At 34.6% G+C, this 12,564-nt stretch overlaps 1 protein-coding gene across 2 annotated transcripts; it reads left to right on the top strand.

Moving 5' to 3' along the window:
* Positions 1–3,466: 3,466 nt before the first annotated feature.
* Positions 3,467–11,513, top strand: LOC149786293 (uncharacterized). Of its 2 annotated transcripts, none has more exons than XM_089978170.1 (2): positions 3,467–3,679; positions 9,757–11,513. In XM_089978170.1, the coding sequence occupies exon 2, from the start codon at positions 10,105–10,107 to the stop codon at positions 11,284–11,286; it is 1,182 nt and encodes a 393-aa protein (XP_089834296.1). In that variant the 5' UTR covers positions 3,467–3,679; positions 9,757–10,104; the 3' UTR covers positions 11,287–11,513. The 2 variants fall into 2 exon arrangements, with proteins under 2 accessions (XP_089834296.1, XP_089834297.1); XM_089978171.1 differs by lacking the exon at positions 3,467–3,679 and adding an exon at positions 8,773–9,095.
* Positions 11,514–12,564: the final 1,051 nt, after the last annotated feature.

Genomic DNA, 12,564 nt, shown 5'->3' with positions numbered 1-12,564 from the left:
TGTGATTACTTGTCTGATTAATGTAATTCGGTGCAATGGAAATATTCCTTAGCCCGAAATAATTAGCCAGTTACTATGAGCAAACGTCACGGAGTGAAGTGTTAGTGAGTTTCCATGATGTCATAGTTCACTAGCAGTTAATTTAGGTCCAAACTGAATGAGTGGCCCTGAAATACCATAATCCCTTTAAAATCTAGTGGTGTACATTGGTGGTGTGACTGCAGTGGCAGTATTTACGGTAGGAAACCGGTAAATTAAACAAATGAATAAATAAGAAGGGACTCAGCAGATACCGTGTATGTCGCCTTGGTGGCAAATATGATGCAGTTTTACTGGCGAAATGTGCCTGGAAACCATAGTTTACTGGCCAAAGGTGGCGTAGGTAAAATAGTTCCCTATGTTAAAGGATAGTTGTATAATTTCTACGGCGTGAACTTGCTGACGTTACGGAAACCTAACCAAGATAAACCATGCAGATAATAATAATAATAATAATAATAATAATGAGGACTTTGTATAGCGCCTAATCTTTAGAAGCTCTAAGCGCTTTACAAAATTAGACAACATCTATTAGATAAAAAACATATATAATGATATTATTACAGAAAACAAACACCATGAAATTAGAAACCATAACATGATGTAAATATTTAAGGTAGGGAACATTATTAGGTCTTTAAGGTTGTTCTTGCAGTCGAAATACGTGAGTTTTAAGAGCACTCTTGAATGGGATTACTGTGTCTTTGTGTCGAAGTTCAATGGGCAATTCATTCTACATTGCTGGGCCTTGGTATGCAAAAGAACGTTGTCCATATGACTTCGTTTTCGTAGTGGGAATAATGAGTATACGACTGTCAGAAGAGGAGCGTAAGCATCTTGCTCGTGTGTACACATGGGTGAGGTTGGATAGGTATGTTGGACTAGAGTTCGACAGTGAAACGTAGCACAGACAACAAATTTTGTGTTTGATTCTGGATCTAATGGATAGCCAGTGTAGGGTACAGAGCAGCGGGGAAGTGTGCCTTGATCGTCGTACTCTAAGTACGATCCGAGCAGCTGTGTTTTGAATTTTTTGAAGTTTCTGAAGTAGATATTGAGATGAACCAGACAGAACTGAGTTACAATTATCCAGTCTTGAAAGTACTATGAACATACAAGTGTTTTAGTGGCATCAGCTGAAAGATATTTGCGAATGGAGCTGATGCGTCTCAGCTCAAGATATGCATCCTTGCATATGTTCATGACATGGTGGAACGTGAGATGTGTGGTTGATTGATATTTGGCATGTTGTGATATATGTGGTCTTGCAATGAATAGAGTAAAATATATGAATAGAACGGACATGTCGGGCTTTCTAATTTACAAATGAAGTTGTATGGAAGTCTTTTGAAATTTGGGGTAAATTTATGACTTCTAGCGGGAATTGCGCCAAGCTTTGACTCCGCTCGGTCAAGTAATGACCATAACATCAGCCATAACATATAATGAATAAATGAACTAATAAACAATGCAAATTAGATGACAATTGATTACAGCTCAAAGAAGAACTGAACAATGAACTTCGCACTGAACGCTATTGGGGTCTCCTGAAACAGAAAATTGGCGTATAAGTTAGCTCTGCCATGTTTGTAGGACCATCAAAAGTATAAGCAATATATAAGACAATTACCACCCTTCAGAGAGAATGGACACGTTTCAGTTTAGTCGTATAACTACGATGTCACTGCGTTGTAGTTTATAGTGATCGCTAGCACTGTGCAGCAGATATGCAGTACTAAGTCCCACCCAGTCACATTATCCTGACACCAGGCAGACCAATCCTAAAACTAACCTCTTAATGCTGATCGCCAAGTAAGGCAGCGGCTTGTACAATTTTTAAAAGTCTTTGGTATGACTCATGACCCACGACCTCGCGCATCTAAGGCGGACGCTCTAACCACAGTGGCCATCGGAGTTTTATATATTATTGTCAAGTATGAAATATCAAAGACTAGAATAGGTAAAGTAAACAGAAAGGGATGTTCCGATTGTGAAGCGCTAAGGACAAGTAAATGTGCCCTTGTGTAGCAATTTTGCTAAATAATAGTATGCAGATATACATAGAAGGGCGATAAAATAAGCGTTGCTACTTCAACTCCTATGATTATTTTCTACTGGACAATTCTATTAATTATATTTATTCTGTATTAATGGCAAATAAGACGTACAACATCTACATATCTAAAGTGGATTACTTTCTCATATCCTGGTCCCAAGTATTTCTTTTGGACAGCAACACGTGCTAATAGTATTAATATTTTATCCAAATATATTTCCTATGATAAGCGTCGAGCTCATTAACGAAATATTTTTCTTTCATGGCTTCCATAAACCGCTTCACATTAGAAGTATTCCTACGCCATATCGAGCTGGTTCTTTCAGCCTAGTCAGAACAAAATACGTATGCAGTTTTGTGTATTTATCGACCTCCCCTGCAGTTTAGGTTGACATGGATACGTAGCTTGATGTTAATTCTGCGTACTTTGCAAATTGAAGTACGCTTGATAATTTGTACATATCGCTTTTTCGGATAAAGGGTGATTACACACACACACACACACACACACACACACACACACACATATATATATATATAAATATATATATATATATATATATATATATATATATATATATATATATATATATATATATATATATATATATATATATATATATATATATATATGCTTGTATAAATAATATGATAAATCAATACTGTTGTTATATCAAATTGTGATCCACCCATAGCTTATTCATATACGAATAAAATATTATTTCAACATTAGGTTATGTGTCAACAGTAGGCTATCACTTCTATATTCTCTAAATCTGTGATGACTTTCTACTGATTAATCATTAGCGAAGTAATAGAATAAAGCTAAAATATATTAATAATTCCCGTCTTTTAAATGAAATAAACATGGTACACAATTTTATCGAAATCCTTCCTGCTTTCACTCTCACCAGTATGTCACGGACCCATTTTACTTTAGTTTCATTCTATTATCCATGTGTACAACTAACAAATGAAGATTTGCTTATCAACGATTCATACACCTCAAATTTGCACTTATACGTGGCCTTTGCTGCCAAAATATCCAGGTTCACATCTAATATCTCTGTCGATGATATTATTTAGCAATCATTAAATATAGTAAAATGGCATTCTTTATTTAGAGTCCCGTGTTGAATAAACGTGTAATGAGGAGCGCCATTTTACAACCAGGTTATTTATAAAGAATTATGACTGTGTTCCCGAGTTTACTTTTCTAAATGTAAATAATTACCTTTTTCTTGAGGGGCTTTTTATGGTATAACCATTGCGGTCAACAAGGAGACAGACACACAAGGAAGCTTAGCACGCTGTGCTGTTGGTTGTATAACTGTCATGTTTAGACAAGTACGGTTACAGAATGCTACCCAAGTGAACACTCAAGGCCATGCCATGGATAATGTATTGCGATGTGTAACTTAAAGAAGGGGCCACACGTAAAAGACTCGTTGTCAGATAACAATACATGCAGATCCAACTATATCCTTTGATGTGGTTTTTAAAGGTTACTTTGTTTTCATCAAGCTGAAAATTTGGTCATTCGAGACATAAAAAGGAATATTTGAATGAAATCTTCATCACTGGGTAAGTTTGAATTTTGCTTAAACTTAGACAAGAAAATTAAACTCAAGCAATTAAGAGGTACCGTGAATTCAGAACTTATCATAAGATAGGTATCTGAGTAAGGAATGCAACGTGTCAACGGTCATATTTTCAAAATACAGTATTTTAATATAATTTAATAAACTAATCAACCAACCGACACCTTTCATTAAAAACAAACATTTGAGCTTGCACAAGATAACTGGAATTATTTTCAACAAACATTGATTTTTAACATTATTCCAATAGTTGTCCTACAATGAAGAGTGAGACACTGCGACCTTTGTAGAGCTATTACATTGACTGTAATACTTAAGTAATAAATATCATTTTCTTTGTATCAACGAAAATTTATGTGATCAAGATTCTGCGTTTTCTTCCATCAAAGGTGAAACTGGTAAATGTGGGTGTTATATCTTTATCTTTCTTGCAATAAAAGTCTAGTTAAAAGATAAGTGTTATTTTTATGATAACGGTGAGAAAGGTATTGAATCTTGTACATATATGCACACTGAGCAAAGTCCCTATTGAGCATTGCATGAGTAGGAAACCAGTCCTTGGAAAATCATCTAAAATGGAATGTACATTATTTTTCCATACAGATTGTATATTTGTTTATACGTCCTTAATGACAGAATATCTGAACAATGACTTCGAGAATACTAATAACATTTAGCATTGTGGAGAAAGGAAACAACGAATAGTGGAAGTAAAGTATCAGGTGGTATGATTAGTATAATGTTTGGCATAATAAACAATACGGTTGTTGCATACTCAATTGCACTCCACTCACTTAAACGTGTTTTGCAATAGCGGACATTTTAAAATTAAAAGGCAGAACCCGATATCTTAATTCGTAAAATAATCTAATGTGTTTTGGCCAACAATTAGTTACGAAACCACCATATTACCCCCAGTCGACGATCAGTTCTTGTAAAAAAACATATACAAGGTGAATGTGTCAAACATAATCTGAAATAACGTTCTTAGTAGGATCCAAACGATATTTTTAAAACAAGTCTTTTGATTTTGTCATCAGCAGGCCGTGAATTATAATCACTTCCATTTTTGTCTGTATTTTTATGGTGGTTTCCTTGCGCTTCTTGTCTTGTGGTCATTTGTTTAATGGCATTTTATGTTTGCATATAATTACTACCGCCACTACTACTACTACCAATAATAATAATAATAATAATAATAATAATAACAATAATAATAATACAGGTTACATTGGTACTAAATAGATTAAAAAATAGCATGTGATACATCTAAATAGCGGTGAAAATGCCTAGTATTGACAGTAGGGGAAGAATAAATAATTCTTTAGCCTTTATGACAATATTTTGGAAATCATATAGACAAAATTAGGAATGTTCTAATGCTGTACATCTACAATATCGTGGTAATATAAGTTTTATCTTTTGTTTCTCATACACGGGATCATACTCACCAAAACCTAATCCTCATCAATTATATTTAGGTATGTCAGTGTTAGATCTCGCTGTAATTAAAATTATTTATTTTCATCTGCACATATTCTCACTGTAAATATTTTATATTCTCCAGTTGTTGGTAAGCCTAAATTATGTTTTTCTTCACAATCATTCAAGGCTTTCTGTCAAAGATTTGTGTTCAGTTCATTGTATGTCTTCAACCATGATTTTTATTTTTTTTAAAGATTTTATTCTGTACAGTGTGGTGAATTTAATTTCCAGCTCTTCGTACCATGGTAATATTATGCAATGTAGCACAATTTTTTGCCGTTGCTGAAAGTGCAGAGTCGGAGTTAAACAATTTTCAACGAGTATTGTAATCAATGGCACTGTTTATTTAGTTGTATCTTTCTCTTCAGTAAATTGCCTTCACAACGGAGACTTATTATTTTCATTTGGAAATGGTATCGTTTTATGGTGCATCGTGTTGGCTTTGTAGAAATCATATAATTTTCATGTCCATTTCTATTTTGTATCCAGTGACATAATTATTTGAAATATTCAGCAAGTTGATTGTTCCATTTTCAAATTTATAAATTGGTTCCAATCTGAAATAGTTGAAAGGCAGATCTAATGTCATCACATCTCTCAGCCAGAGAGGTTGTGTTTTTAGTATTGTATGACATTTGTTTGTCGTTGTCTTTTGGTTGGTTGGGGGGTGGGGGTGTTATTATTGTTATTATTTTTCCTTCATCATTCCGTGGATTATATTCTCAGCCGTGGCGTATGTTTCGAATCTTACTAATTCCCCAACTCATCTAGTAAATTCATCATCTGTCGGTAAAACTGATTATACACCTGACACTTTTATACATGAATCACGTGGAAGATCTGGTACACTGTAGGATATTGTTCGGTCTCATTTATAATTGCTGATATACACATCCCAAACCTCCTCCATGTACATCGTACAACATTGGCGTGTTCCTCTTGTCTTGAAGGTCAGGCAAAATGTATTTTGTTGCAAATGATTCCTGAAGTAATTTATGATACTTGTAAGTAGCATACAAGATGTTTATTAGAATTTGAGCTCAAGGTCAAACCTTGTTTAGAAGTTAGTGTAATTTTCTATTAGTTTTCCGGAACACATTATAGTTGTCTTTAGTTAGTTGAAATATGCATAGATATGGCTTTGCTAAACACATTATTTATTCTTGTTTTAATGTCAGTCAGTCTGTGGAATCTTTTGCAGTCATGTTTAGATAGAATTTGAGATGAATTATTTATATAAAGTATTCATTGGGATTATAAAAGTGCTCATTGACATTTGGACTAAAACTTTCTTTGGGATTATTGTGAACTCATTCAAGACTAATGGTACATCAGGACATTCAAGACTATTGTAATTAATTCGAAACATTATATGCTTTTGGATTTGAGATAGGACACCTAGGATTGTTATGATTCAATTCAAAATACTGTTTCTTAAATATTTACTTTGTAACTTAGGGAAATAAATAATTTGTTTATTTTACTTAAATTGCTGGTTTCACTTGATTTCTGTTACAAAGTTTAAAACCTAGAATCATACAAACTACAATCATCCTATTAGCGAAACAACTACATTCGTCTTGAGCAAATAACAGAGCACATGCTTTAAAGGTCAATTATAATTTTAAGCTACGGAATAAGAAAAACATGTACTTATAAGAATTAATATGAAACAGATGTTTTACTTATGCCAAATTCTAGTGTTCGGCTTCAACGGAGACCAGATTTTAACGACTTATATTAATTGTTTTAAAGTATTGCTAGATTTTACACATACACTTCAAGGAATATTGTCCTCAATTTGGCTGAAAACGGAGACAAAATATTTCATACAAATTGTCTTGCGTAAAAAAAGTCAAAATTCAAAATACATTTTACATCAGCTTAAAGCTAGTATCTGTCACGGAATTTTGTATATTTATTCTTTATGAGCATTTGGAATATAATGTACTTGGCTTTCTTTTCTGTGTACGGCGTTACCTGAGTGTGGTTTGTCTATATCATATATTATTTCGATGTAGTGAGTTTGGTTCACTCCATGCTGCACGAGCGAAGTGATTACGATGAAAAATCGATTTTACCTGGAACGCACGGGCTTTGCATTGGAACATAGCCAGTTCACATATACGTTCAGGGTACATCCAAACTTCACATAACGGAAATCTTGTCAGTTGGTTCCATATCTCCAGCTGTACAAACTGGTTCGTTACAAATAAAATTAGGAGTATCCGTTTGGGGTCTAACCTGTAACAATATAACACAAGGGAGACACCAGTCCGCACACCTCGGTAGTTCCAATCCTGCTAGTTTATCCTAACTTAAGCCAGTCATGATCAAGAATAGTTCAATTTTCAAAACATCTCGACACACTTAGTTCAGTTTGTGACATATTGGAGGAAATGCAATAATTGTGGCCTAGTGGTTAGAGCGTCCGCCTCGGATGCGGAAGGTCGTGGGTTCGATCCCCGGATGAGTCATACCAAAGACTTAAAAATGATACTAGCAGCTGCCTCACTTGACGCTCAGCATTAGAAGGTTAGTGTTAGGACTGGTCGGACTGGTGTCAGGATAATGTGACTGGATGGGACATCATGCTACATGTCTGCGGCATGATGCCCCAGTGCTAGACATCACTATAAACTGTCACACTGAAGACATCGTAGCGATATGACTGAAAAATTGTTAAAGCTACGTTAAAAATCTAAATCACATAAACACACGCAATAATTGTTCGCCGATTTTGACGTCTGGACAAGGAATGTCTCCGGCAGTGCCGTTTGCATTCAGATCGTCTTGGATTTCACCATTGACCGCAAGGTAAGATCCGAACAACCTCGAGTTTGTAGATCAGCGCTAAATACAAGCAAACGATAGTAAGGAAATAAATTGACATTTTATCGTGCCATCTTCGTAACTAACAACTGCTGTTCATCCATTTTCTTTTAAGTTCATATACGGACAACAGTAAAAACGCATTTTATAACTGCTTAAGTGATTACAATAAGTACTGTCTTGTATTTTCAAACAATAAGTATGTTTCAGGTGTTAACAATGCACTATGCAACAATGTAACCAGGAATCAGCTCCAAATGTATCAAAATCAATATCTGTTTTTGCCACCAAAATTAAAACGTATCACAATGTACATTAACAACATTTACTGCGGACTCAGTGTTGTTCGGATCTTAACTTTCGGTCAATGGCGAAATCCAATACTATCCGAATGCAAACGGCACTGCCGGTGACACATTTATTGAGCATTTTTGTATAGTTCCGAACTGTTAGATTTTATTATAGTCTGTTATCACGTTCACTATTATATAATTGAACATAAAGATTGTATTCATATTAATGTTCCATGAATTAAGAGACGAGATGATGGTACTTCCAAGTTCTGTAAGATTCTCGTCAGATGCAGGTTCACATATTAACCGGATTAGTATGACCTAATACGGCAGATCTGATGTGATTTTTATAAAATGACCAACTCCTTACGCGCATGCGTCACGTACGTCACTGTATGTTACGCATGCCCGTGTCACGGATATTACACGGATTTAGATAATATATTTTCAGCTGAAAGGGGTGAAGGGCTGAAGGCAGTGAAGAAGTAACGGAGTGATAGAATGATAGTGACATAGTTATGCTGTATCTTTGTGTTTGCACTCTACTGAATGCGTTTGTTTTAGCCATGGTGCTAATTTGGGCTGGCATAAACTCGGTTTGCTGATGTCGATGGTGAGAATGGCTCTGAAGAAGATGGTAGTTATCTCGTGGTGTGAGTTCGAACTTTAAGGACCAACGAGTCTGCAGGGAACAAGAGGTTCTCCATATCCTAATGCAGACCGTGAGGGGCGGACCATTCGAAGTGGCTCCTTGACCTTTCAGCAGAGCGGTGGAGCTGAAATGACAATGTTGGTTATGAAGTGGACGACACAATATATGTCCCAATTTATATTAAATCGGTTATCACTATTTGAGTGAAGAATTGTCATTTTGTATGAAACCAATTAACACTATTCATGTATCATTGTTTAATGATTACTTGTTGCTTCTTTTTCATTTCTTTTATTGTTGTTGACTGTTCGTTTTATATTTTCTTACAATTCGTTCTAGTTAGGAACCGTATCATTTTTTGTTATATTATTTAAGTTATTGCTCGGTTACTTTGTGCGCATCATTGTTAATAAGTCAAATCCTGAAATTCATGCGCACGAGTTTGGGTGTAGATTTTTTTAAAAATCTTTAATCATCTATTAAAAAAAATTCCTTGATCATTCTCAGTGTCTACATTGTAATAATCTAACCCCAACCCGGTTCATCATTTTATGGTAACTACTGGTTATACCATATCGGATATTATTTCTAATGCATCCATGCTGAAACCCTATTTTATCCAGAAAAATATGTGCTATATCCAAGATACTCGTCACTGCCATTTCGTGGCTATGCCATGTCGTAACATCGTAATATTTTCTTAAATCTCTGCAATCTCGTCTTTAAAGCTTGATAGTGCGCTTTATGCACACTTGTTGACTCCACACTTTACCAAACCATATTTCCTTTCAATTGCAGATAATCCACATATTTGACGCGCTCGGATGACCTCGTTAAGCCGTCTATGCAGACAGCACAAAAATAAAATAAATTGATAAACTTCACTGCACTCATCTGTTCAGTTAATTCACTGCAATACCAACGGGACTATTTTTATATATACTGCAAAATAAACTGAATGATTTGATTGATTTAACTCTCCGAATAGAACATGTCTGCAGGCAACAACTCGCATTGAATTGTATTTATGTAGATACACAAGCAGTATTGAATCGGCATTATATTCTAATTTATTCATAGTTCGCCAAATCGTTCTCAGATTTCATACGAATTTTGCTATCGTGAGAAAGATTTAATTCGTCTACAATGAATGTCGACACTTTAATCGTTGGTGCTGGGTTTTCTGGTTCAGTTATTGCACGACTTCTTGCTGATAAAACAACACAGAAAATTCTTGTGATCGATTCACGTGACCATATTGGCGGGAACTCTTATGATTATATCAACCGGTTCGGAATTCGTATCTCCAAGTATGGTGCTCACCTTTTTCATACCCATCGACAAGAAGTCTGGAAATTCATATCGGCGTTTGGAAGCTGGGAACCGTGGGAACACAGAGTCCTTGCCAAAGTATACCCAGGATCTGGCAGCGATCAATTTAAGTATGTACCTATACCAATATGTATACAAACCATTCAAAGCCTGTACGATCCTTTGGTTCAAAATGAAGATGACATGAAACGTTGGTTGGACGCAGAAACAAAGACCATTAAATTTCAACCGCCATACAAGAATTCCATGGAATCTGCAGTTGCCAGATTTGGGTATCGCTTATACAATGACCTTTTTCATAGTTATACAATGAAACAATGGGATAAGCCTCCAGAATGTCTAGATGCAAGTGTTTTACAACGTATTCCTCTAAGGTACGATAATGATGACCGTTACTTTACTGATCCCGTCCAGATGCTACCATCTTGTGGTTACAAAGGTGTGTTTGAGAAGCTACTGGATCATCCTCAAATTCAGGTTCGATTAAACACCGATTATTTTCAAGAACGGCACTGTTTCAATGGTATTAATTGCACAGTATTCACTGGTCCAATAGATGGCTACTTCGCCTCACGAGGATTAGATCGCCTGGAATATCGTTCCATAGATTTCGAAGAGTTTACAGTTGAAGTTGAGGAGACAGGTGCAGTGATACAGCCAGCGAGTGTGGTGAATGAGCCAAGTATGCGAGTGCCATATACTCGCACAGTGGAATTCAAGCAATTTTTGAATCAGAGATCCTTTTATTCCACACTTGTACGAGAGTACAGCACTTCTCACGGCGACCCATACTATCCTGTACCAAATGAGCGTAACATGAAAATCTACTCCCTCTATCAACAGTTAGCAGAAAGCGAGACGGAAAAAGAAAGACGCATTGTGTTGTTCCTAGGACGCTTAGCTAATTACAAATATCTTAATATGGATCAGGCAATCGGAAATGCTCTTGACAACTGGAAACAGTGGACAAAAGAAGGGCTAATAAAGATCAAGTGAAGTAAATGGAAGTTAATTCATTCACATGCAAACATTTTTGTAACAGATTAACTCGCTAGAAAGGAATTATTGGAGTATGACAGAGGAAACAATACAATGCACGCCATATTAAAATCAAAACTTTAAATTTTTTTTGTTCTGAATAAAGTTTATTTTATGATATGTGGACCGTGCAGTTCAATAGACACACACACACACACACACACACACACACACACACACACATATATATATATATATATATATATATATATATATATATATATATATATATATATATATATATATATATATAATAAACACCACCAATATGTAGAGTGTGATCAGTTTCGCTTTAATGCTTCATCAGACTGAATTCAATATCACTGCTTACGTCATTAAATATGTTGTTTCTAAGTGATCAATGAAATAAACAATATGACGTAAACAAGATGACGTCATAGCTTACATTTTTAACCTAATTATATTATACTGTAACGAATAATTTACATGGAGACATGCATATACAGCAAAGATTAATGATATCTTAATACATAAAAATATATAAAACTGGATCTTAAAGATACATAAATCTCTGCTGATAACTATATATAAAATGTATGACTAAATAGAGATTAACAGTTTTACCGATATTTGTATTATATACTGTATAATGCACACTTATTGAAGATATAGAAAATAAATAAATTTAGAAGAAAAAAAAAAATTAATATATCTTGGTATATTCTTGACAAATGTTAAATAAATTATCAGAACTCAATTTATATAATAAAAAATTATGGTGTGCGTAATGCTTACTATCAAGATTTTTTATATAAATAATTAATCATATTATAATGAGAATTAATTTAGAAATGCACTTTCATTTTTAAAGAATTAGTAAACTTATTTTTATGATATTGGATTATACTTTTACCAATTAAGTTTTTCTGCAAAGCTGAATAATATAAAAATATTCTTCTCTAATTGTAAACATGGGACATAATTCATAACATGCAAAAACAGTGGCATCCAATATATTGGACAAACAAGTCAACAAATTGCTAAACGTATGAACCAACATACATCAGATATAAAAAATTATATCGATCAATCATTTTCATCTCATGTTGCCGCACATTTTAACAAAATTTAACATACCATGCAAGATTTCTCCTTCCAACCTATTGTCAAAGCTGATTCTGAAATGGAATGTCTGCTAAAGGAAACCTATTGGATTCACGGTCTTAATACGGTATATCCAAAAGGTCTAAATTCAAAAACACTATATGACATTTA

Source organism: Sinohyriopsis cumingii, chromosome 12, assembly GCF_028554795.1.
Source record: "Sinohyriopsis cumingii isolate HCF-2022 chromosome 12, ASM2855479v2, whole genome shotgun sequence".
In the NCBI taxonomy this organism is placed as follows: Eukaryota; Metazoa; Mollusca; class Bivalvia; order Unionida; family Unionidae; genus Sinohyriopsis; species Sinohyriopsis cumingii.
Note: the sequence above shows the minus strand (reverse complement) of the source record. Positions and strands in the feature narration are given on the sequence as shown.